This window comes from Phalacrocorax aristotelis, chromosome 20 (assembly GCF_949628215.1).
Source record: "Phalacrocorax aristotelis chromosome 20, bGulAri2.1, whole genome shotgun sequence".
Taxonomy (NCBI): Eukaryota; Metazoa; Chordata; class Aves; order Suliformes; family Phalacrocoracidae; genus Phalacrocorax; species Phalacrocorax aristotelis.
The window spans coordinates 1,090,599-1,117,354 of NC_134295.1; the positions used below are offsets into that span (position 1 = coordinate 1,090,599).

Here is a 26,756-nt window from a genome sequence, read left to right on the forward strand (position 1 = left end):
GCTGCAGACCCTCCTTGTGCCCCAAGCACACACACGGATTCTCCACGGTATCCACAGTGGTGCTCCTGTAAGGTGACTTTGGAACCAGCTCCCAGTCCAAACCAGTGACCATTTTCTGGAAGAACCAGCCCCATTCAGGCACACGAGCAGCTCTACAGTAGAGGAAACAAGGCAGGACACACAGAGCTCAAGTTGAGACCATGGCAGCCTTGATGCTTGGTGTGATTTAAGCTGACGTACAACTGCATCCTCCTTCTTCCATGACCAGCCCTAACCTCTCAAAACTGCTGGTGCTGTTTCTTCGCCCTCACCAGAAGCCACTGTGATGTGTAGATCGCAATGTTTATCATCTTCTTTCAGGTGCTTGAGAAAAATGTTAGATGACCAGATGCCCAACAATCCCCGAATCATCAGTATGAACTACAGGACTAGGTGTTACCACTTCTCTGGACTGTGGTTCACCTTTCTTTAGTCCCTGCAAACGCTCTAACCAAGAGTTCAAGATGGGCAGGTCTCAGTATCGTGCCATATCTGGTGCTCTGCCTGAGTTTCCCTGAATTCTGACTTTGCTCTGTACACTCTTCCACCCTGCCATGCAGCCCAGCTCTTAGCACAGACACCACTGACATCTCATGGTGGCTAGAAACCATGTGTGTGAGCTACAGGACCCTCTCCGTCCAAGCCTGCTACCATGCCCAGACCCTGTGTCCTCCTCCTCCCATTCTGGTTTTGTTCTGTCTCACGATGGCAGGGTACTTCCACACTGAAACATGGGGATTTCTTCTAATTGGGGGTTCCCATGAAGGGTAATCTCTAGTCCCAGTGACCAGACATGCTGTTCCTGTACCTGCTACGGCATCCAAACCACATCCTACAGATCCTCTTCTTACAGCACAGCACAGCTCCCTGCCCCTGGCATTGCTGGCTCCAGCATGGCTTTGCACAGCCTCAGCCTGCAGGCAGCTCATCAGTGTGGAACAAGCAGAGGACAGTCCCTCCGAGACCCTCAAGCTCTTTACACTGTTGCTAATCCCTTCCCCTGAGCACAAGTGCTTTGCGAGATGCAGTGAAGCACTGTGGCATTAGGCTGTGGCCCCTAAGCCTCATGCTTAGCAACTTCTCCTGAAACAGTTCTTCCTAAGCGCCTATCCTTTTACATTAGAAACTCTTGCTTTTCTTGTCAGAGCCATAATTGTCCAAAGGATTAACTTTGGAAAGTCCTCAAACAGCTATTTGCTGACTCGGGGGGCAGAAAGGCAGTGGAGGAAGCAAGAGAGGAGAGCAGGTCAGCACAAGACACTGTCAACTCCCTAAAGGGGGTGCAGATAGCCTTCAGCCTCTCCACGAGTGCAGTAATTCCCCCAGAGCCCCGCAGCCGGCCCAGAGAGGCAGCTATCACCCCAGGGGCCGCTGGCACTACACAGCACTGCGGGGAAAACTATCGGTCTTCTTGTTCTCCACCACTTTCACTTAAGAGCAATTTTGCAGCCTGACGATTTACATCGTGGCATGAACTATCTTGCCGGGGGTGTTGCTTCAACGCAGTGGAGCGTTAGCCATGCCAGGAAAAACAAAGCCACCTATGCCTCAGATTGCTGCAGCATGCATCATCTCTGAATGGGCTGGATGTGCTGGCAGCAGATTCACAGCCTCCGTGGAAACCGCTCTGCTAGGTTTTAATTCCATTTCTAATTACAGTTTACCTGCTACATGTTATCACTCTTCTATTCCTCATGCAGTCTTTCACCTTACTTCCTAACTGGATGAAGTCACTATAATCAGATTTCAGGAAGCGGGAAGGACTGGGGGACAAGGAGAGGAGGGAAGACAAGGAGACAGCACGGATGAGCGGATGAGCGGAAACCTACAGGCAGAGATGGAAATCAGACCCACAGGCAGAAAATACACCAACTTGAATCCTGTGCAAAAAGAGCCCTACGGGCACGTGCATGACACTAGGTGTGATGCAATGAACCCTACAGAGAGGGCTTGGAAACGCACACCTGCCTCCTGAGATAAAGATAAAATCTGGGTTAAGGCACGGAGCACCTGGGGTCCCTACAGCGCCGCCCCCGCCCCAGCTCCTACCTGGTAGATACCTGTCGTGGTCGTACTCGTGTGAGCGCTGCATGTGGCTGTTCTGAGTGAAAGGCTGGTTCCCAAAGAGGTTGTCACTGCGAAGATTGTGGCAGAGCTTCTCCAGGAAGCGGAGGACGTAGGTGATACTGTTTACTGCTGGCAGGTTCAGAGTGTGCTGTTCCCGATCAAACACAGCTGGAGACAGAAACAAACAGAGCCCAACACGTAAACCCCCAGCAAAGGCAGGAGACTACGCCCAGGGCTGCACAGCCAGCTTCTGTATCTCAGCATCGCTGGTCTAGACTAGAGCAAACAAAAGCCACTGCCTTCCGCTGGCTGAGCGCTGGCGAGCTCGCTTCCCCGGGACAGGCTAAAACCAGTCTGCTGCACCCAGCATCAGGTACGGGGCTGCAGCACCCGAGGAGCTGTGTTCGAGGGAATGGAAAGGCATTCGAGGAGGGGCCTGCACTCCCAGCATCCGGGTAAACACGGGCTTAAAAGCAAAATTAAAAACCGGGATGTTTCTTGTCTTCCCGTCAGGAGTTCTGAGAATCCCACCCGTTTCGCCTCCTCCTGGGGGCTCAGGCAGTGCTGGGGACGGTAGGTGAAGCACAACGCTGCCAAGGCTGATACCAGGGCTGCAGGCTGCCTTCTGCAGCAGCTGTGCCTGGAGGCCACGGTAACTGCTCTGCTCTGAGTCAGCCGCTAGCTGTTGCTTCACTGACACAGATGTTTGGCAAGAAAGAGAAGACAGAAATCTTCTGTCTGCCCCTGGCCCATGACTGCACCAAGCTTCAGGAGAGACCTCTTCCAACGAGCGAATTCTTGCAATGACATCTCTGAAGGCAAAGTGCTGCAGGCCAGTTCTCACCTGAGATGACCTCTCCCCCGTGGCCTTGTTTTAAGAAGGAGAAGACTGTTTTCTGATGATAAGCGCAATCAATGCAGGCCTGTACTGCTTGCTGCAGGACAACAGAAGCTCGAGCTGGTCCAAAATGGTCCGGCAGCTGCTGAACTTTCTTCTTGTCTAGGTGGGGCCCAGTGCTGCCATTCTTGTTCAAGTAAATGCAAACTGCCAAGATGAGAAACGTGTTTGCCATTAACCCACTCAAGAAAGCAAGAAACAGATGCCTAAAATCCAACCTGAGAGATGCTGAGATTTTAAGACTCTCAAATCACTCACAAAGGGGAATCCACCACGACTGCCTGCCTGCAGCCTAACAGCGGAGCCACTTACAGAGGGGAACCGCCTCCAAATTATTCCTGCCTCACACTCACCTTCCAAGCTGCTGCTGTTTCTCCTACTCTTTCCCCAGCACTGAGGCTCCCAAAGGCAGGCTGAAAAGTTGTTCCCATGCCAGCCAGGTAAGGTGCCTGCGATGTTCAAAGGAGATGAAGGAATGGAGCCCCCACTTTTTAGGGAAACTGGGTTCTTAAGGTTCCTCTGAAAATTAGCCACTTATGTTCTGGGGAAACAGAGGGCTCAGCCCATATCCAGTGCTTGACCGAACGCATAACAAGCAGCTTTGCATTAGACTTTCCTGCCCAGATTCATCTTCAGCTACATCTCACAGCTATAGCAGAGCACATACTCTGCACTGCTGCTCCTGCTCCTCCCCTCCTCCCTCTCGTCCCTGTTTGCCTCAGTATCCCGGCTGAAGCTGAACAGATCATTGCCACTGTCGTTCAGCGGTTGTTCTGCATCTTGCTGTAACATCAGCAGCTGTGCCTGGCACGGTTTGGGAGAGCTCGCGCTCTGGCTCACGAGAGGTGCCACACACCGCACCGCCTCTGGGCACGGTGGGCCACGAGAAGTGCCCTTCGAGAGCTGCGGAGTCACTAGCATGCATGTGGTAACTCAGGGGGAGGGGTCCCTGCACTCACAGATGGACCTGCAATCTTCCTACGACTTCATTATTTCCGAAGCGGACAGAGAGAGAAACGAAGGGCTGATCTGAACTCCTGTGCCTCTCTTTTCCTCCTGACACCCTCTATCAGGCCAGCCTTTCTAGAATTTTAACGTTTGCTGGTGTATGGGTTTAGGAAGAAATGGGAGTATCTCGGTGTGTCGCTTTCTGACTGATGCAGCTCCTAACTGTGCGATCTTGCCAAGAATGCGGTTTGAGACCCTTACCTGTGGGAGCCTGCATGGCAGAGCTGGGGATTGTAGCAGCGTCCTGAGGCACAGTGCTTGTGTCTGGTTCGGGGGTACTGGTTGTTGGAGAGGTGGGTGCTGGGTTCAGCAATGTCCTAGGTTTCCTCTGCAGAAAAAGAGGAGATATTTCTCCTTTTATCCCTGCTCTCCTTTACCACCCACGATCACTACACTCTCTCCTTTGCATCCAACAGACAAGGCACTGTGGAACATGACACACTTCTGATGGTGATGACGGGGAGTCTCAAGAACCTAGTAATCGATACGGGTGTATTTTATAAACCACAATCCTGCAAAAATAACAAGCCTGAGATCTGCCACCTCTGCTTGACTTAGACTAGCTACACATGATGGATGGAAGAGCTTATGCCACCATTTGGCCATCCTGTCATGATCGTAGCATCTGCCATGCTACTTCACAGCTAATGCAGCTCCAAAGACACGGTTTCTTGATGGAAATGATCTTTAGGACACAGACATTCTCTACAGCTCAGGGGCTGGACTCTGAGGGATACTCCCAGCCCACATACCCCTTTGGTCTCCTACTTGCTGCAGTCACACAGCCAGAGGCTGAGACAAACGTGCACAAACACACGCATGCACCATCCCATGGCAGAACTTGCAGCACCTGCTTTTCACCCGCCTGCATCAGCATCAGCTTTTACCTTACTGCCAGGCTTGGGGCCTCTCTTTCTGGGGAATTTCAAAGGCTCCACTGACTTGGAGGGTGTAGGCATGGGGTGATGGATTAGCGCTTTGGTCGTTCGACCACGCTTCTTCCCTGTTTTGCGACGCCTTTGCCCTTGTTGATGCCCCAAAACAGTCTTTGTGCTACTGTGCATGCTAGGTTTCTCCGAGTTTACTTCGGAGGCAGGTAAAGGGCTCTTTGGAATCACAACTGAAATAAAAAGAGAAAAAGCAAATATAATTAAATCAGGCGAGAATCAAAACAAGAGCAGCCTCCATCTTTAAACAGTGTCACATGGGAAAACCTGGAGTATTCACAGCCCCCTGAATGGAGGCTACTGCTCTCCATGCCAGAATAAAAACCAAACGCACTGATCCTCGGTTCAGCACTCGAGCTGTGGGACACTGTGGCTTAGGCTGGATGGGCTGAACTCCAGAAGGATCACGCTTTTAGCCATACCTTCCTTCCTGAAAATAACTGGCACCTACACCTCTTCCTTCTGCGAGTGGTGACCTGCCAGAGATCATGCAGAATGCACCGAAAGCATTCCTAGGGGAAGGATCAGTCAAGACCTGCCTGACAGCCACAGAGCCAGCGCTGGGCTGGAAATCCCCTCTCTCAAGGCAAAGGTCAAATTTGCGCTGTCCCTAAATTAACAGTGATCTGCAGTGGAAGGCACCAGCTCCATCCTCAGCGCCTGCAAGGACTGTGCTCCTGGCCCTGAGTAAGAGCTCATCGCAGTTGGATCAGCCGAGCTGCTCCCCTCACGTACTGCCAGAGCTAGGTGAAGTGCCAGCACACGCTCAGTTCCTTCTTATCTTCTCACACTTTCCATGGCAAAACTAGGTTTCTGGTGCGTTTGCCCACAAATCCCCTGAATTTGTCATTCATCTTTCCCAAGTCCTGCCAAAGGCTAGGGATGAACTGGCCCAGCTCAGCAGACCGACGTTTCCTTTAGACATAAATTTATGCTAACAAGGAACAAACCAAAACCCTCCTAGATTTTGAAAAATGCACAGTGACCTTTAGGATGTCATGTTTCTCAGACCTGGAAACCTCGCTGTGTATTCAACACGAGGGCTCTGAATTAGAAAAAAAAAACCAACCACTCTTGAAGTGAGGAGCTTTATAGTTAAGAAGAAAATCTTGGCAAAGGGAACAGAGTGCACTAAAACGCTGATACCAGGATGGCATGCAGCCCTAACAGTGGCACAACTGTGGGCATAGAGAGATTTTTAAGGTTTTTGTAAGGAGGGTTTTATGAGAAGTTACCGTGAGCAAGGATCACTCCCTTGGCACAAAGACACTCTTTCCTGCCGACAGCTCAGAAGCGGCAAACCGAGACGGGTCCATCTTCCTAAGGGTCTGGAGAAGATCAGTGGGCTGCGAGGTGATGGCAGCAAGCCCCGAGTCAGGAGACACTCCAGGCACAGGGCAGTGAGCTGACAGCTCTGCTACCTGCTTCACTGCTAAGCAAAGCACAGACCAAGCAAAAGGCATGGCTGGTATGGGGAGACCTGGATAAGGTCCCATCAGTGGCAGCTTATTTTGGCCTTACGTGAATGAGCCACTGGAGGTGGAGGATCCTCCTTTGCTCTTCTGCTCTGACTCCATTCACCAGCTTCGACCCTGGGTACCCTGTGCTCTGCCAAGTCCAAGAAACATGAGTGGGTGGTTCATGCAAGCAGCTCAAAACCAGGACTGGTGTTATCTCACGGCAGGACTAGATGACTTCACGCGGGTGGACGCGCTGGCTGGGCACTCCTCCAGGTCCAAGCTGCTGTCGGGACTCCCAGGGTCCAGCCACACGGGCATTTGTGTCTCATTGGCAGCGCCAAAGATGGCTGTGCAGGGGGCAGGAGGGCAGATGAAGCCGACCTTGGGCTGCCAGCTTGGTGTCACAGCGAGCCTGCCTAGCCAGGGCACATTTAGGATGCAGAGAAGCGCCGGGGACACCAGGTGCCACTCCTCCTGCTGACCGCAATGGCTGCTGCGCTGGCGGATCTTGCATTCGCTTCCACTCATTTGCTGGGAGGTGATGAACTTTGCTGTCCCTGCCCTCCCGCGCTGAGCTCCCGGGTGTTTCAGTCAGTAACTTGCATAAAAAGTGAGGTGCAGAATGTTCTGCAGTTGTCTTCGGGTGGTTTACACCCACCCTAACCTCACTGTGCACCAGTGCAAGTAACACGGTGCATGGTGCATCCAGGAACCGGCCCCGCTCTGCTTGTCCCATGGGCAGGGCAAGACTTCTGCTGCCCTCAGTTTTTTTCCTTCAGTTTTAATTTTATTTCCTTGCATTTGTGCATTAGCGTCCTCTGTCAGATGCCAGGGAGAATCAGGGCTCTGTCTAACTTCCCAAGGTAATGTCTTTTTTAGTGTCAGGCAGATACAGAGAACTGCAGTAGAAGTAGGGCTTTACTACTCCTGTTTGAGATGTTAATATTAATGGCAAGACTACTTTGCTGGCAAGAGAAGGAATGCGATAGCTCAAGTGCTTCTCACAGTTGATGGTTTTCCAGGACAGTCTTACCTGCCACAGGTGACACGTGGCACCGAGCTGCGCTAGCAGAGAGGAACGGCTCAGACAGGACAGGCACTGGTCACTGAACCGCTGTGCCTCCAGCCATACGCGTGCACGGCTGATCTCGGCGGAGAGGTTTTTGTGTTAAAGGATTTCCTAGAATCCCACATGCTGATCGAACAAGGATAAGCACGGGTAAAATGCTCTATACTTCAAAGAAACTCTTAAACATCAAAGGGATGTGTAAAACAACGCGAGGGCATTTCGTTTGCAATCTGCTCCAACGCTAAGTGTTGAAACCGAGCTGTGCTGCAGCGAGGTAACCTGGAAGAGAAATTGAGGCTTCTACAGACAGGCTGTGAATCAAACACACGATCTCAGTTTTACTAGTGAAAAACCCACAGAAATGGTGCGTTTGGGAAGCTGGGATGCAGGAGGCAGAGCAGCTGACCTGCACCCTTGGCTCCCAGGCTGGAACCATGTCACAGAGAAATGCCAGTACCAAGGAAAAGGTGACCGATGTCAGGTGGAGTCCTGGTGTGCAAGCCTTCACTGTGTAATTTTATAATAAAAAATTATTTCATCTTTTGGTACAATAAATACTAGAAAGATCTATTGTCCAGTTCGGCCATAAAGGTATTGCAGGTAACATTAATTTGCCAGGCTTAAAGAATGACTGCCTTGTTTTTAGGGCAATAAAAGCACATAACTAGGTGCGGGCAGACCACACGATAGGAAACCTCATTTCATTCAGCCACACCAGAGGGGTTTCTGCTGCGCCTGCCGCCCCTGGCAGCACATCCCTGCTGCAGCCGCAGCTCCCTGCTCGGAAGCCTGTTCAATGAAACGGGCTAAATTACATCTAAATGCGCAGCCAGCCCAGGGCAGAAGTACACAGAAAACGACCTAGATTGTTGCTTTGTGCCTAGGTATTGCTGAATACAATGCTGAATACATTGCTGAATATGCACCAATATTTTTTCCTGTGGCTGCTTCAATGAGACTGATATAATGCACAGACATTTTTCTGACCTGGAGCAAGTGAATGAAACGAAGCCCTACCATCCCACAATCCAACTCCATTCACCAGACTTGCCTGGCTTTTTATTTAACCAGAATCTGAGAAAACACCTGCCTGTGCTACTTCACTCATCTCGCCCCTACCAGACGTGCTGCGCTGCACGCGGTCAGCGTGACGAGGAGACGCCGGCCCCTTCAGAGCCGAGCCATCCCACCAGCTGCACCCACACGGCCGTGGCGCAGCCACAGAAACCCAGAGCTATGGCTGGCCGCGCTGCTGGCTCATCACCGAGGCGTTTACAACCTCTTCCAGTGACTGGATGCTTCCTAAAGGAGTCTGAAGTTTTTGCCAGGTGCCCGTAACTTCCCTTCAGGGTTTTGGCCCCTGAGGTTACAAGGACGCGGCCAAGAAGCGCCGGAGTGCTGCGGGCAGGAGCGGTGCGGAAGGCCCAGCCCAACACTGCCCGAGCTCCGGCAGCGGTACCAGCTGCGCCCACCGAGCAGGCTTGGCTCACAGCCGCAAACCACTGCCCGCATATCCTTCAACTGCCAAAACCTTCAATCTACTGCATCTTATTCAGCTGGTGAAGGTGCCAGCCCAACAGTGAGCATCTTCCGGGGTCATCCGCGCCTTCTTCCTCCTTGTGCCACTCTCTTCACCCCACAGTGAGCCACCAAGAGGAGCCGAATTTTCAGAAAATCACATGGGGCCCTCTTACTTAGAAAGCAACAGTTTGCTGCTGCTGAGAAAAGCCGCACCTCTCTGCCCCTCAGCTTTGGTGCTCACACGAGCTCTGAGCAACCTAACACCCCTCCAGAGCTGGCCTTGCTTTATGCAAGGAGTTGGGCCATGCAACCTCCAGAGATCCCTTCTGACCAGAATTATTCTGTGATCTGAACTCATGGTTAATCATCTGAGCTCAGCAATGGAACAGAAAACTAATCAACAGAAGTATTCTGCTGGCTGAGCACTCTGTTTTGGGTCATAGAGGCATCCGGGTCAGCGCAAGGGTGGGCACACAGAGTAATGGGCCAGCTGGCATCAGATCAGTTTGGTTGCAGTGAGAAACATCACCCTAAAGATGCAGGATCAAACACTGCTGAACTTGGAGCCAAAGAAAAGACAAACACCACTGACTGGGCTATTAATCACTGAAGGATTAGATTAAACAAAAGTCCAGAGCTTCCTGCAGAAACAAAGAGACATGACAGAGAATTCAAGACTTCAGGCCTTATTTCCTAATGCTGAAATATCCCTTGCCAGCTGACGCATGGCACCAGCAGCACCTGCAGCTGCCCCCCGCACTGTGACTCAAACTATTATTTGCAGAAGACTCTGTAAAGCTGCCATCCACACTTTGAAGGTTAACCAATACTAGAAAGCAGCATTTGTCACTCAGCAGCTTATCTTAGTCTTGCCACAGCTTGAAGAAGACAAAATTATGTTCCTGGGATAAGAATAACAAAGCCAAATCGTGTAGGAAAGCATGGAACAGAAGAGTTGAAGCCGGAGAATGGTTTCCTGCCTTTCTCCCCAATACAGCAGCTATGTAACAGTCTGCATTTAATAACAGCTCCTGGACCACAAAACACGAAATCTCCACTTTACATGCCAAGGGCTACTGTACTCTCAGATGCAGCCACAGCTCACACCCATTCTCTCCAGAGATATCAGTAATGAGCACTACAGCGTCCTGAAACACAGGGGGTGGTTTCTGGGAAGACTGAACACACTGTTCATATCCATTTTGAAGCACCTGTGAAGAGTGCCCATCCAGCGGTTCTTTGGCCACCCATCCAGTGATTCTTTGGTGCCCCTGCTGCCCCTTGTCACAGTCAGAAGCACGACTCAAAGAGGTGATTAGTCAGACACATTTAAGGTAAGCAAATCTGCTAGAGAACAGAGATCTTGCTGAGGTCTGACTGAATCCTTCCCTGGATGCAGCAGTACAAACCCAGACACCCTGAACGTTGGACCTGGACAGGAACCAGAGCTTAGTGCCAGTCTGAGAGCAAGATGTGAAAGCTTCAAACCTCTGTGATTCTTCCCAAAGCACAGACCGTCGTCCCTGGCCAGCACAAGTGTGACTGGGCTGTAAATATGGGCTCTTGGAAGGCTCAAGACTTGGTACGTCCTGAGCTCTCAGCAGGCTAGGCAGACACAGCACAGGAGAAAAGGTCAGAGCACACGTGGAAGATGTGGGCTTCTTGCAAGGACAGGCATTAAGAACAATCCTCCAAATCCTGAAATTTAAAAGTCAGAATTCAATTATTCTGATAATTCAGTATTTCCTGCAATAATTCCTGCTCTCCAGTCTAAAATGTCTGCTTGAGCTAAGGCTGAGAGACCAGAGGATATATCTAATACAATAATAGAGCAAGAGGATCCAAACGCTGCCTGATTCAGCATGTTCTACATGTTCTCAGGATCAGATACCTTAACTCCCAAAGATTCATTTTCATTTTACACAAGATTTGTCTAGTTTCAGCTTTTAACCACTGAAACTTGTGTTGCCTTTGCCAGAAGCCACACGGTGCTTTATTCACCGATCCCCTCCCAGATGGGTTAATCACTGCCCAGTGGTTACACGGCAGCACGCACAAAAATGCAAAACTACGGTCCCTAGAACTGTCTCTGTCCCCCTCATGCTGACGAGCAGGCTGCATTTTAATGTCTGGTTTTGGGCAGGACATCCACAGGCTCACGAAGAGCTTAAAACTGAAGCAATGTCTTACCCATTTGCTGAACATGAGAAAGGCTCTGAACAATCATCATGAACGTCCCGTTTCTTAAAGGCTTAGAAATCTGCACCGTCTGGAGCAGCAATTTTCTTATTTTAATTGTTTGCATGCGCTTGGATGAGCTCTGTGCACTGCAGATGCTACTGTACATCCCACTGGCACAAGCTGTGTCATTTTTATGGTTGTTTTATTTACAAAAATAAAACAACTAAAAAAAAAAGTCTCAAAAGTCTCAAGAGTCACAGTGATACCAGCAACTGCAATTTGCTTTTTGCACAAGTCTTACATTTACAGCTCTCAAGGCAGCATTTTTGTGTCCCTAAACGATATTGGTAATTACACTCGGCACGTTCCGTGGCAGCGCAGCCAGGGATGTTAGAAACCCTCCCAGGCACTCACCACACCCTGCAACACATCTCAGAGATGCTGGGCAACACACTGACAGCCAGAGGTTTAGTGACTCGCCTGAAGTGCCAGACCCATAACAGTATTGCAAAACGTCCCAAGTGTCCTACCTCTGATTACACCCACACATGGATACGTGAAAAAGAACAACTGAAGATTGCAGTCAGCGCTGCTGGAGACCACAAACCATATTCTGGACCTGCAGGGTCTGCTTATACAACTCAAACCCCAGAACTCACAACTCAAAGATATGTCTCCATCACCAAGGCTGCCCTTCTGGGCATCCCCGTCCGTTCCATTCACCCAGTCATTTGCTAAACCCAAGCAGCTAATTTTACTGAAGCACAAAGTGCATCTGGCTAAAATAAAACATTTTCTGAAGCAAAACTGAGGCTTTATCCAATAACACAGCCGCCAAGAGGAATCTGACCTACTTGAGCAGTGTCAATACACCTTCTATAACAGAAACCCGGCCTTGTGAACCTGGAAGGGTCTGGGCTGCTCAGCCACCACGTGGTCGGATGTGACCCGCCTTTCCACAAGGTCTCTGAGATCCTCACCAAAGGCTTTTTTAAAAGCTAAAGAGCTATGGGATAAGAGGAAATCAAGGGTTAGAAGAGGTAGGGGCAATCAGTCATTCTTATGGAGGAAAGAGGTCTAACACGGAGCACACAGGGACCCGCGGTGGGATCTGTACTGCTCCACACATGACCTGGTGAGGCAATAAGTGAGGCGAGGAAGCTCTCTAATGATTCACACTTCCCAGGGCAGACAGGATGGTGGCAGCCTGTGAGCAGCTCCAGAGAGAAGACTGAGTTTCAGGGCAAGAAAACAGCAGGTGACGGTCACGCCAATAAACATAAAGTAGTAAGTGTGGAGAAAACCACTCCTACCTTCAGATGCAAAATGATGGGCTCTGAGCCACCTGGTGCTCCTTCGGGAGGGAGAACTTGGGCTGAAACATTCACTGCACAAGAACATCAGCTCAAAGCACAGCGGTGGCCAGAGAGAGCCAGGGAAAAGATTCCACTTTGGAAAAATTGGAGGTCAGGGTGTTGGACGTCACGGCAGAAACCAACTGAATAGAAATCCTGATTACACTGGTTAAAAAATCCAGCAAAAAGCCCCCACATCTGCAGCTGATCCCTGGATTCCTGTTTGCAAAGAGTTCCAGCCTCTCCAGGGGTGTCTTCAGCCAGGGCTAAGCTCTGCTTTGCCCTGCTGCATGCCAAGAGCTGCCCCAAGTCTGCCCTTCACTGATCCTATTAAGAAAACTCTTTGCTCATATTGAGCATTTTCAAGAGTTCCTTCACACTGCTTTGGCTCTTCTGCTTCACATACAACGTGAAATATCTTTTAATGTTCTTAACTGGTTTCCAGCGTCATTTCAGAGGCAGTAATTCTTATTACTTAGCTGTTATTGATGCCTTTTAGAGCGAAAACATACAATTTTTAGAGCATAAACATACGTGTACAGATACGCCTCTATGCAGGGGGAAAGTGCTTTGAGACTCGGCACAACAAGTGTTACGGATGTACCACACAATAGACTTATTCATCAAAATGCCCCGGGGGTCAGCACAGTCCCCATTCTGCTGATGGCAAAATAAACAGAGATAAGTGACTGGCTCATGATCAGAGACAAAGAGAGTGACAGCACTGTGAAGAGCAAGGATGCCCAAATCGTCGTCCTCAGCAAAAATCATTTTGACTTTAGTGCTGAGCTCACAGATTTACTTAGTCCCAAAACCCAGGTCTTAATTTCTCCCCCACAGAGGGAAGAAATTAACTGGTTTGTATCCACTGGGTAGCATTATAAAATGAATGGGTAAATTGAGTTATGCATCTTTTTTATAAAATACTGCAAAGGCTAGCATTTGGATAAGGGAAAACGGCATCATGCCTGCCACCGCCGGAGCAGCCAAGCAAGCTTAAACCTGAATAGCAGCTCATAAGCCCCTCATCTCTCAGCACGTTTGCCGTGGAACATCTGCACAACCAGCCGTAAATGTCTCACGCTGACAATTATACGGCTGGAGCTTGGAGAAGCAGCACATTCCTGCTTCTTCAGCCCCTTTTCCCTGCCATCTCCTCTTCCAGCTCCCAGACGGCAAAGCAAAGCAGCAGAAAGCCCGTGCTGGGAACAGACCTGGCACCGACATTTACACTGCAGAGAAAAACGGCAGTTTTGGACAGCGGGGCTGGTTCGAGGGATTTAGCGTGCTGGAAGCCCTCAGCGGAATTACAGCCCATACTGCAACAGCGCTGTTATTTATTCTATGCAGGGTATCCTCATCACCCTTAGAGGAATACTCGCTTGTATGAGCCAGTGTCCAGCAACCTTTGCAGCCCATTTTTACAAAGCTGGTGGCCTTGGCTTGCACTCTTTGTGCCAGCATCATTTCTTATTTCTCCAGCGCTCAGACAACTTAACTCTGGGTCCAGTTCTGCAAGGCCAGTTAGATGCTCCTTTGCAGGTGCAGCAAAGAGCAGAGGGGCTACCAGCTCCCCCCGCCTGTCTGGAGCACAGCTCCTCCTCCTGGCCCAGCTACCAGGCTGGACAACGAGGAGCTGCAAGGAGCCTACCAGGGCATACAATTCAAATGCAGAGGACAAGCAAATGCCAGAGGACAACCAAATTACTATAATCACCCTCTTCACATCCCAGATCAGCAGCTTTCCTCCTGTCCCCATCCCACTACCTCTTATTCCAAATAAACTGGCTGCAACACAACCCAGGTTCTTGCTCACTGTGATCCCACTATTAGTCTCATCTTCTCCAGTCCACTGTAAAAATAAAGCTGTTGTAACAGTGTGCTGCTTTAATTAGCTGTGAAGCAGCTACGAAATTAAAACAGAGAAATTCTGAACTACAAAAAGGAGATGAGAACTGAGCTGAGCAGCTCCAGCATGAGAAACACATCAGCAGAGTTCAAAGTCAAGCTCCTGACTGAGGGGATGCACTGGTGGGTGAAAGAAGACATACGGGGGCGATCGGGGAGCTCCAAGAGAAATGGCAGTGCCAATATGTATTGGCAAAGTCGGAACAAAATCCAGTAAAAATCTGAATTTTGATACTCAAGCTTAATTTGGTTACCCCAAAGCCAGGCTGAGACCATCTCCTGCACGACAGCACCCATGGACACATGGTGAGTACTCCAGGAGCAACTGCAAGATCCAACCCGTGACCCCGGGAGCTGGTCAGTAGATGGCACCTGGGCAGAACTGGCACCTTTGGTCCTGACACAGGCACCGACAACATAAATAAACTCATTTCCACACCTCAGGAAAACCATCGTACCGCAGCTCTTCCAGGCTTAGCGCCTCAGGAGCGGCCGTCGGCAGAGCATGAACCCACGAAGGGCTGCCCAAAGCACCAGGGATGACTGACACATGCCTGGTCCGCATCACAGTCCTCAAGAAAATCCCAGAGCCGTGCTCTTAGGAAGCAACCAACCTGCAGACTGGGTAAGACTTCAGCTTGTGCAAGCACACCCAAGCCAACCTGAACTCCACCTGCAGCAGGACAGAGGTCACTAGTTTCTTCACAGATTTACAGCCCACAGGGAGTTTGCAACGGCATGGCTGCGCTGCTATTTATATCCAGCTAGCTCAAAGACATACATTCAGTGAAAGTACATGGCGTGAGAGGCCACCACAACCAATCTACTGACTGATCACGTCTTCTGCCCCTGGGAGTTAATTATCAGCGGGTTTCCAAAGCCCCATGTTGAGAATCAAAACGTTTCTGTACTCTGGCCATATTCAGGCTATTCAGGACTGTTCCTGGGGTTTCTCCTTGTTCTGATTTTCTCTGAAGCTTTGGCTTCCTGGTTAAATATTAGCAGAACACCTTCAACATATCAGTGCGCAAAGAACAAGGAGACTGCTAGGTGGGTATGGTTTATTCCACCTTTTATTCTTTTTTTAAAAGTTGTTCAGAAGTTATAAAAATACCAAAGATCAAGAGGACAACTGTGACAAGCAGCAAAAGGTCTGATCTTTGTAACAAGTGGGGCTGTATATTCAGTACGAAGTTCCTAGATGCAATAAAAATGAATGCCATGGCAACATAGATCTGTTCACCAAAGTAAGGGGCAGAGCTGGCCTCAACAGCATTTACTTCCAAAAAATAGGGAGGAAACAGAAAAATGAAGAAACTACCCAGTAGGTCATGAGAAGATAATGTAATGGCCTCACTGCCATGATGTTGCTGTGAAAAATCCCACCAAAATGGGCCCATTTCTCCCATCTGCGCATGCGCTGCTCTGATCACAGCCATCCCATTAACCGCGCGCAGCCTTTACAGACCTGTGTGAGCGAAGTCTGGCCGATCATTCTGGTTCCTCTGGCACTTGGCCCCATCAGAAGCAGCACCCTCACAAGGCACCAAGCTCCTTCCACCAACAGCTACCGTATGTGTGCTGCTGACAGGCAGAAACTACGCGTGGAGCCCTAAATCCACAATGCGAAGCTTCTTAATACTGAGTTCTTAAAACACTTCATCTAGATGGGAGACTGTGCTCTCCCTGGGGCTCTCCTACAGATACACGAATGTTACACTGGGCATACTTTAAACTTATTTAACTCTGCTTCCAAACCTGGCAGCAGAGGACGGTGAGGCAGAGATGCCAGCCCCTCTCGCAACCAGCAGCTCGGGACTTCCTGAGCCAGGCACTCATAGACCCACAGAAGTGCGTGCCCTGGACCACTGCTCTTCCTTGAGCCTGTCCGATTCCATCCCGAAAGCACTCAGACCTTCAGCCTACACAAGCTCCATGCACAGCTTTGCACCACGTCCCCTCAGCAGAAGCATTGTTTCTGGTCAGAGATGTTGCAGAAACGGAGCGGCGACCCCAGCATTGTTCACCCAAAGAGAGAAAGGTTTCAACTGCGATGCGCCTGTAGGAATGTCCTGCAAAGACTCAGTAACACCCTGAGATTTTGCAACCCTCTTTTGGGCCAGGAAGCGGGATGGAAAAGGGAAGGAAACATCCTCAGTACAACCCAGGCTCTCTGCGTTATGAAATACTTTAGAATAAAACACATGAGGAAAAGTCAAGCTGGGAGGAAGGCCAAGACGCTGGTATTAAGGAAAGGCTGGGGGACGGTGGAAACTTTGCCTTTCCCAGGTCAGCTCCTCTTCTCAGAGGCTCTTGCCAGCCCCAAGACATCACGCAGCAACATGAGGACTCTGACACACCAGATTCACTGTTCCTGCTGAGCCACAGATTCACCGTTTGCTGAACTACGCGCCTGCCACCATCCAAAGAGGGTGGGGGGAGCAGCAGACCCTCCCCCAGCACAGCTCTTGTCCAAGCCCCCAGACCTCCAAAGCCAACGCGTATTCCAGGACACACATCAGAGCCAAGCCAGGATTACTGCTAAGTGCCCTGGCTCTGTGCTCCAAACAGCTCACGTGTTTTTCTTGGGATCTTCCGACAGCGGTCGCAAAGGCACCAGCACCGAGGTACCATGGCTGCACGTGCATTAGGCTCGCGGGTAAGAGAAAATGCTGGACTTCTTTGTGCAACATTCTCCTGCTGTCAGTGCATAAGCTCTACTTGCGCGGTCCCAAATGCAGCCACCCCAGCACAAACAAACACCACCCAGCTCGATGTATGAGCTCCGAATCCCAGCTCAGTCCTGAAGTGTCAGTAGTTAATATTTTTCCATCTCCTCCAAGGAGTAAAGCACAGGAGCTCACCTGAGTGTTAACCTGCCGGCTGCTCCTGATGAAGCAGCTCCACCGTGTTCTCACCCCGCGTGGGGAAAAGAAACCAAGCAACGTCAAAAATCGTCATAAAATACACATTACCTTTGCCCATAGGGGTGGAAAATCTAGCATCTGATCATCCTCTTCAGTTGAAGACACCAAGCAGTTAACCAATAAATCACACGGCAGCAACGGTGGCGAAAGATGAAGAACTTCATGAACTTTCTATCCAGGGTCAGCATCTCGTGCCTCTCTTACCCCCTGGAGTTACTGCTGCCGGCACGGCACCCACGCGAGGGCAGGCCGGGCCCTGCGCCATGCTCCGGTCTCGCCGGCAATACAGGCGGGCTGCGTGATGCATGCAACAGGCGGCGAGTCCAGGAGGGGATGTGAGCTCCACTTCAGTATATCCCCATGGTAACTATCTAAAACTATTAGCTTTTGCTCGCTTTGCAAGCAGAGGGAAATGCTCTCAAGGCAGCCAAGCCCAGGGGGAGGGAGCAGCGTGCTGGCAGCTCGCAGCAGAGCACCAGGGTCTCCAGTGCCCTCGCTGCAGCTCCCGCTCGGCCGTGGCACAGCGGCTGGGAGGACGTGCTCCGCATTAGCTCTCCCGACCTGGCTGGGCGCGGGGCCTCTCCGCCAGCTGGGCAGGTGCCAAGGCAGCAACTCCACTCCTCCGAATTCCAGCGCTGGAGCCGCTTCCAGCTCTGCCTGCCCAGCCTTAACGCTTTCACTGCTGCCCCTCTCCCACACCCGGAACGGTGTCACCCCCTCCCTGTTACGGAGAACCCAGAAGGCTGGAGAAGGGTGTAACGAACCCACCAGGGAACTCCAGAGGAACCCGGCATCAGCTGGAAGTGTAGCCCAAGTGGAGGAATGGTGCAAAGACCTCGAGTTATAGACTTCAACGGTGACACTTGTGACTGTGGGCAGGTTGCTGCAGGCTGCGCGTGTCCCTGCATCCTTGTTTTTAAGGTCAGAGTATTTCCCTGCCCTCCAGCAGTGATGTACTTAAGGGACACTACTACAGTGGAGGAAGTGTGTGCATGCACGTGTGTGCAGGGAAGGTCCAAGTGCAGGCATGGATTAAATCTGCATTTCTCAGGACCTGGAAAACCAACTGCAGGGAAGGCTGCGCCTGCCACAGCATCCTCCAGCAGCAGCATGGGATCATGCACAGAGCCACCGGTGTTCAGCTCCACTCAGGGCTCCTGGGAGGTCCTGTAATGTCTCACACTTTTTGAGGCAAATCACAGCTAAAGTTCCTGATACTGTAGCATAAACGCCAGAAAAAATGCGTGCATTTCTTTGGAATTTAAAGCTAGTGTGTAAATAAAAGACTTCTACATGCTTCCTTGTGTAAAGACCCAGACATTGCAGAAAATGTCAGATTCCTGTGCCCACTATCAGCATGTGTAGGCAGAAAGCCCTGATCCCGGCTGCTCAGTCCCCTTTTCCCAGCCTGTGCCCCTTTACCTGGCGCAGACAGACTCCCTGGAGCATCACCGCCTTGGGCGAAGAGCTCAGAGCTGGAAGCCGCCTCGCAGAGGTACCTCACAAAACCCCAGTTTGGTTTCTCTTCCCCCAGGGGCTCACAGCTCTCCATCCCAAACCACTTTAGAAAGGAAAAGAACTTCTCCTGGATCCTCTTCCAACATGTGTTTCCCTGACTACAAAGGACTGAACTCCCCTCTAGTCTGTGATCGGCTGTGAAAACCCAGTTTTCCCATGGATAAAAGAAGCAGATGCATCTCATCTCTGCAAGGTCTCTGCTGATGGGAGAATTCCCTCATCCCACCTCCCTGTCCAGGGCAGGCAGCCCTGGAAACTACAATCATTAACCAGGCTCCTACCTCTTTCTTCTCAGTGATTTTTATCACAGTTTCGTATTTCCCTCTTCAGTGCATTTTGCCCTGAACCTTGGCAGCGGCACCTCCATTTGTGTGTGCGTCTCTCTCCCTCTCTTTCTCCCGAGACATGATTTAAAGTAACTAAGCAGCAATCCTCATTCTTTATGTCAATCCTAAGTATTGATTTTCTGTACTGCTTATAATGGAGAGGGACTCTCCAAAGCAGCTTTCCAGATCCATGCTCACATCAGTCACCTGTGAACAGGGTTGTTTCTGTCCTGTTTAAGAGCCACGAAAGCTTGAGTTGCTCTTGAGTTGCACAGACTCCCCAAGTTTAGAAAAAGTAAAATGCCTGCAAAAAGTTTTTCAAAAGGACTGACTGGGTTTGGCCAGGCTAGAGTTAATTTTCTTTAATAATAGCTCATATGGTGCTGTGTTTTGGATTTGTGACCAAAACAGTGTTTATAGAATCACAGAATCACAGAATGCCCTGAGCTGGAAGGGACCCACAAGGACCATAGAGCCCAGCTCCTGTCCCTGCACAGGACACCCCAAATTCACACCGTGTCTCTGAGGGCCTTGTCCAAGTGCTTCTGGAACATCGCCAGGCTGGTGCCGTGATGCCTCCCTGGGGAGCCTGTGCTAGGGCTCCACCACCCTCTGGGGGAAGAGCCTTTCCCTAATGCCCAGCCTAACCCTCCCCTGGCACATCTCCCTGCCGTTCCCTCGGGTCCCGTCGTTGGTCACCAGAGAGCAGAGACCAGCCCTGCCCCTCCTCCTCCCCTCGGGAGGGAGCTGCAGAGCGCCATGAGGGCTGCCCTCGGCCTCCTCTGCTCCAGCTGAACAACCCCAGGGACTCCAGCCGCTCCTCGTACGGTTTCCCCTCTAAACCCTTCCCCAACTCCGTGGCCTCCTCTGGACACTCTCCAGTAGCTTTATACCCTCAATGTCCTGCGGCGCCCAACGCTGCCCACAGCACTCGAGGTGAGGCCGCCCCAGCGCGGAGCAGAGCGGGACAATCCCCCCCCTCGCCCGGCTGCGATGCAGGGCTCGGTGCCCCCCAGGGCACGGCTGGCCCTCTGGGCTGCCAGAGCACACTGCTGGCTCGTTCTGCTTGCTGTCGACCAGAAACCCCAGGCTCCTCTGCAGAGCTGCTCTTCAGTGTTGATAACACACCCACGTTTTAGCTGTTGCTGAGCTGGGCTTGCGCAGTGTCAGGGTCTTCTCTGATTCTCATGGTGCCTGGCCAGCACCAGGCTGGGGGGGCACAAGGAGCTGGGGGGGGACACAACAGGGACAGTGACCCCAACCGACCCAGGGCTGTCCCACAGCACACGGCCTCATGCCCAGCACACGGAGCTGGGGAGGAGGAGGAAGGGGGGACGCTGGCAGGGATGGCGTTTCCCTGCCCCAGGCACCGTTAGGCGGGATGGAGCCCTGCTGCCCTGGGGATGGCTGAGCCCCGCCTGCCCGTGGGGAGGGGTGAAGGGATGCCTTGGCTTGCTTTGCGCATGCAGCTTTTGCTTTACCTGTTAAACTGACAGTATCTCAACCTACCAGTTTTTGCACTTTTACCCTTCCGATTCTCTGTGCCACCCTGCTGGGAGGGTGAACGAGCAGCTGGGGGCGGCGCAGCTGCCCACCGGAGTTCACCCACAACAGATCACCTATGTATTTTACTCCTTCAATCTCTGCATTCCTCCCAGTTTACATTTCTACCTAACATTGCTACAGTGCACAGACTCATACACTGCTTATGTGCGTCACAACTTAATCTAAACCTTGAAGTTCTCAGCTTGAGAAATATCAGCTACCTCCTGCGCTGCATCTACTACAACGTCAGCCGAGTCACTACGTGACTGAAACGGAAACGCACACAGGCCTGGCAGATGTGGGTAATTCCTTCCCTATCCAACACACCTTCAGGGTCTTCTGTTGAAAAAAATCCATGTCGTTAGTAATGTGCATGCAGTGTATCCTGGCCTTGCTTTTGTGTGCTGCAGTATCTAAAGACTGGGAAACACCGCTCTCCTCTGTTTTGCCCTAGTTCTGAATCTCTGACCCCACTGTGCAACAGGAAAGTCCAAAACCTTTGCAGAAAGTTTGGGTTCGATGCCCCGCACAACCTTAATTCAGCTCTTCTTTGTATATGCACTGTGATAGATAAACATTTCTCAATCAATATTTCTCCAGGATGATGGCTGGACTCAGTAAGAACGGACACGCAAACAGCTCTTCTGCTGTCTAAAGCTCTGAAGTGAACCCACAAGTCATGAGCATCTCATGTGCAAGGGAACTGCAGAAACTATCATCAACAGAGCCTGCCCTTCGAGCAGAGCTCAAAGCTGCCATCCAGCGCTTGGTTGAATAGGAAGTCCACCTCACCTCATATTCCAAAAAGCCCAGGATATGTATTTAAGGGTGAAAGAGTACATGTGTAAGAGGCATGGAAAGACATATTTGATGCTGTACACTACCCGTGAGGAGCAGAGCGGACATTTCTGCCCAAGGACAACCCTGGGAGTGCCCCGCTGGCAAGGGTGCGTGGACAGAGGAAGCCTGCTGCACCCCCACAGAAACCCCCCTCCCTCTGTGACAGTCACGGGGACCTGCCCCCCCGACTGCTGCCAAACTGGTGTGGGAAAGCTGAGGATGCGCAGGATGAGCTCTGCCGCATTTCACCTTGCTCTGTAAGCCCAGCAGAGCCCGCAGGACCGGCCGTGTGCGGAGGCACTCCCGGAGCTACAATTCACCTGTGGCGCGTGTGTATTTGAACCCCCCAGCTCCACGCTGCGCTGCATTGAGAGAGGGGCTCCAGGAGACGCCCGGGAGCCCGCAGCCATCTGGCCGCCGGCTGTGGCAGAGTTCTCCCAGCAGGCCACCGCACAGACAACACATCCTGACAGCAATGTAATTACCAACCTGGTGCGCAGAGAGCTGCTCCTCCTCGCTGTTTGACCTCCCTTTCCTCCCTTCACACACACATATGTGCCCTCCTGAAAGCTCCCCTTGGCACGGCTGGCCGGCCCCCAGCTCCGCCAGAACGCTGCCCAGCTAAGCAAACACTGATGGGAGTGGGAGGCCCCAGAGCCGGAGAGGGGATGTGCCTGGGAGAAGCCTTGCGCTCCTCCACCTCTGCTGGCAACCAGCAGAAGGGTCAGATTAGAGATGAATTAAGTTACCAGCATTAAATAAACATGCCTGGCCTCTTTGAACTTCTGCTTCCCTTGAACATGAGCTCATTTCAGGAGGCCTCTCTTTGCTCAGCTCCAGGAAGCCATCAGTCTTGATGGAGTTAACTCTTCGCAGGACTTCTCAGCTCCCCCAAGCATCTTACCCTGCTGGTACCCATCAGCTCAGGGCAAGATGGCCAGTCCTGTGAGCAGAGCCTGGTATAACCAAGGTTAGCACCAACGTCCTGCACGTCTCTCCGGGTCTCCCTGATTTAAGGGGAATTCCCACTAGGAAAGGAAACCTCCCCAGCTCTACTGCATGGTCCTGCAGGCTCCAGGCTAGCACACAGGGAAGCTTTATTGGAGCTGAAGGAAAGGGGGATCCCTCTGCGGTGAAGCCTCCTCCAACCCTGCCAAGAGCAGCACTCTCAGGTCCTGGGAGGACTGTGCTTAACTCTCCTCCAAAGCAGTGTGAGGAGTAAAGAAACAAGGGAGGAGGAATTTAATTACAGATGAGGAAAGTTCCCAGCACTCCCTCCTTTTGGTCTAATCCCACAAAATGGAAATTGGAAAGGCTGGGGCAGGAAAGGGAGGGGGTACCCACAGAGAGGAAAGTAAAATACCACGAAAACCAGGCTGATCCCAACTCCATGGCATTTTTGCATGGCTCATGAAACCTCTTCCAACCCCTGCTCTTGCTCCAGTACTTGAAAAACACAGCAGAGAGAGCAGAAATCTGCCTGAGAGCAAGGGCTGCCTCTGCCTGGGAGTGGGGAGATGTGACTTTCAAGGTTCACTATTTTTGTACATGAGCAGGTACTGCAGAGTTGCTGCCAAGAGGGAGAGCCTGTCGCTGTTGCCTGCCAAGGGGGGAAGCAAACGCTTCTCAAGGGCGCTCCAAATTACCACGGTGTCAGCCCCGTGATGGGGGGTTGTTTCTGGATGCTCTGTCCGCTCACAGCTTCAGCACAGGGAGGCTGGAGAGGAACAGAGCTGCCTGCACTGGGCGCCATGGGTCAGACGGAGGTTCCTACTTCTCCTGGGAAGGCGGCTTCCACCTTGCTCCTGAAACCTTCCACCCCCAGTTTACTGCCAGGAAAGCTCCCACCCAATACAAACCCATCTTTAGCCACTGGTGCAGTACCTGAGCAGCACCTCGGAGATGCTGGGCAAAAGCCCCTGACTCCAGGGCACTGCTGGAGGGGTGAGCCACCAGCTGGGAGGCCCCCAGCAGCTCTGCGCAGCCTGCAGGGCGGCAGCAGGCAGGACACGAACAAACAGCGGGAAGCGAGGGAGAGGCCGGGAACTTCAAGGCCGAATGCACAAATCCAAGATAAACAGTGAGAGCGCCTTTCAGTTCCCAACCATAACAGAAATCATCTCCACCCAAGGGGAGCGCAGAGCTTGCTTTGCACGCAGGCCATGAGAGACAGCCTCAGGCAATCCACCAACCTTGCAGCACAGGGGACAGAAATGGCCCACATCAGGGGATGGCAGGAAAGCACCAGCCTGATGGGTTAGCACAAGCTGACCCTGGATTTTCAAGAGGAACAGTCTCATCAGAGAAATGCCTCTCCTAAGTAATCCTTCAGCCCCAGTAGAGAGGCTTCTCTCCTGCTTCTCATTTCATTGACAGGCGTGTGCTGGACTTGCCAGCCAGCGAATGCCAGAGGGACATGCATGAGGACAATGATAGCTCCCCTGATCCTGAACACAACTGCAATGCTGCCAAGCTAGAGACACATCTGAAAATCTCAAGAGCCAATGTGTGGACCTTTGCAAGGCAGCAAGTTCCCCAAGACCATTCCTAACCAACCACGGCTCAAGGAACAAGGTGGGTACAACCTGATTCAGACCTGCTTTTTCCATGTTCGCAGCAGAGACCACAGCATGAGGCAGAGCAAGGTAACTGTTGGAAGTACAAACAGGCACAGTCCTGCAACTTAATAGTTCTCATTATTCCCCTATTATATGCACAAATAGCCCAGTCCCCCTGTGAAAAAGTCCCTAGGAATGTGCGCTGCAGAGACACAGGGAAGAGACTCCAAGGAAATTCCTGAAGAGGCGCAGAGCTCAGCAGTGTTGCACAGCACCACCATTCCTCCAGAGAGCCACCATCCTACCCATCTTTACAGATGGCTGTTCCTTAGCACCTTGACACCACGCTGTTACACTGCTAGTAGGTATGATCACCTGTACCTTTACCACACGTGAAGCAGCAGTAAGGCACAGACAGGGCACCCAGATGTCCTTGCTGCTAGGCTCTGCCTGTTTTGCTGCTCTTTGAGAGCTGAGAGGAGGAGGAAGACAGCTAAACAACAACGTGGGCCTTACCTTTTGTTCCAGGGGGCTGCAGATTATCTCCAGTCAGCGAGCACCAGCCTACGGGAAAGATGTCCCGGGAATCATATCGGCACCAGTAATCGAAGGCACCTCTCCAGCCATCAAATGTTATGAGGACCTCAGAACCTCTCACCTCCCCAATGGTGGCCGGGCAGATGAAGTGAGGGTTCTTCCTGTCCACTGCCTCCAGCTTCATACCTGTCTTGAAGAAGTTTTGGGATGGAGATGGTGGTTCCTACAAGGAGAAGTTCAAAATGTGCTCAAAGAGGACACGCCAGTGCCTCCCTAAACTAGGGCTGTCCTCTCCGTCAGCAAACTCACCTCCACAAGCTGATGGAGAAGGGAGCTAGTGGGCTGGATGTGAACCCCAATTAGGCGTGCGCACACTGGCCTAGCTACCCAGCCACGTGCCCTTTAAGTCAAGAGGCAACAAAATCCACTACTGACTGCTCTGCCGTCACCTGGCTGCTGGACCAAATCCAGATAGTGCCGCATTAATGCTGCACCCTGCGACCTGTCTGTCATGCAACACAGGCAGAAAATAAAGCTCCATAGAAAAGAGCCTCTGTAGGGTACTGTCATGTTGTTATCTCAGGGCAAGAAAACCTGAAATCTGAGACACGGCAGTCTCTCTCCATTCCTCCCCCACATTCAGCTTTGCTAGACATCCATCCTTATCTGGGTCTTGCTCCTCCTAGTCTTTTATACTTGAGATACACTAAATCCACACCAACCATCCCATACCCCAGCACATGCCTCTAGACTGGCTTCTGTCTCCCTCTGACGTCACTAAGGATGTGAGAATACAGACTATGACATCGTACTTGCAGCGTTGCCTCACAGCGATACTTGCACTCCTTGCAAGCTCTGGTACATTAAGAAGTCTCAGAGGGGTGCTGACTTCCATACACTGCATTCCTGACTCTGAGTACCACCTGCAGCCCAAGTGAAACACAAGCACATCTCTCAAGCCCGAGCACTGAATCCCAAGCCACTTCCTTAGCAGACCTCTGTCTGCATCTTGGCGCTGCTAAGACAGAGCAGCAGAGGGCATGGAGCTCTCCTAGAGATGCAGCACCGTGGCAAAGCTGGGCAATGCTCCTCTCCTCTGGGATGAGCAGCTCTCACACGAGATGCCAGCTGTGATTTTGGTGCTCTGCAGTAAGGGGACATGCCACAAACAGTACAGTAAAATACCTTGTGAAAAATCCGGACAGGAGCCATCTCTGCTCCATTCAGAGTCTTCAGAAGGAACATGGGCCAAGAGGAGGCATTCAGCCGAAAGCCTGCAGAGAAGGAAGCAGAGATGGAGACTTTAAGGCTGTGGGGGCCACTGGACCCAGCAGCACACGCCTGCTCTGACGGGAACTTTGCAGTGGGCACAGATTGTGATCCCACACCACCCTCCTCCTCATCCTAGAGAGTCATGTTGGACCTTTTCCAGATACTCTGAATGCAAAACACGTTGAAAAGAAACATCTGGAAATGGATGTCTGACTGCAATATTCACTTATCATAACAGAAGTCGGTACGTTGACCATACAGGCAGAGTACTTTGTGCAGAGCTAGTGCTGGCAGCTTCAGTGATCCTACTGCAGGGGAGACATGAATCAGCAAGTGTACACTCAGGCTATGAAATGTCTTCCTCAATAGGGAATCTCAGCTTCTGGGTGGCCTCCTCCACCTTTTAGAGTGAGCTACAGGCAAGCTAACCTGAAGAAATAAAGAGGCTGTGGCTTGGCTGGAAAACAGATTTAACCATTACAGGAAAGGATGGCAGTTCTTGGCTTGACATGCTCTGTGAAAAAAAGTAGAGAGATAACAGGAAGGGGCTTATGGGAAGAATAAAGCGAATTCATGTGCTCTGAGTCTATGTATTGCTATCGGGGATTGCCTGACCCAGGCCATGTGCAAGGGCCTGCACCTGGGCCGGGGCAACCCCCAGTATCCGTACAGGCTGGGGATGGGAGGACTGAGAGCAGCCCTGCCGAGAAGGACTTGGGGGTGCTGGTGAGCAAAAAGCTGGACACGAGCCGGCAACGTGCACTCGCAGCCCAGACACCC

At 51.5% G+C, this 26,756-nt stretch overlaps 1 protein-coding gene across 15 annotated transcripts in view; it reads right to left on the minus strand.

Annotated features, from left to right (window-relative positions):
* SCMH1 (Scm polycomb group protein homolog 1) overlaps positions 1-26,756 on the minus strand; it is a 76,418-nt gene that overhangs the window by 15,089 nt on the left and 34,573 nt on the right. For 13 of the 15 annotated variants that reach the window (XR_012663803.1, XM_075114817.1, XM_075114824.1 and 10 more), the window contains 6 exons: positions 25,890-25,978; positions 24,684-24,927; positions 4,900-5,132; positions 4,214-4,340; positions 2,951-3,151; positions 2,089-2,274 (listed from right to left, as the gene is read on the minus strand). Coding sequence is in view for 14 of the 15 variants with exons in the window: in XM_075114817.1 (XP_074970918.1) it covers positions 2,089-2,274; positions 2,951-3,151; positions 4,214-4,340; positions 4,900-5,132; positions 24,684-24,927; positions 25,890-25,978 (1,080 nt within the window). In the remaining variant the exon portion in view is untranslated. The remainder of the gene's footprint in view (positions 1-2,088; positions 2,275-2,950; positions 3,152-4,213; positions 4,341-4,899; positions 5,133-24,683; positions 24,928-25,889; positions 25,979-26,756) is intronic. The other 2 variants (XM_075114828.1, XM_075114829.1) reach the window with 2 other exon arrangements.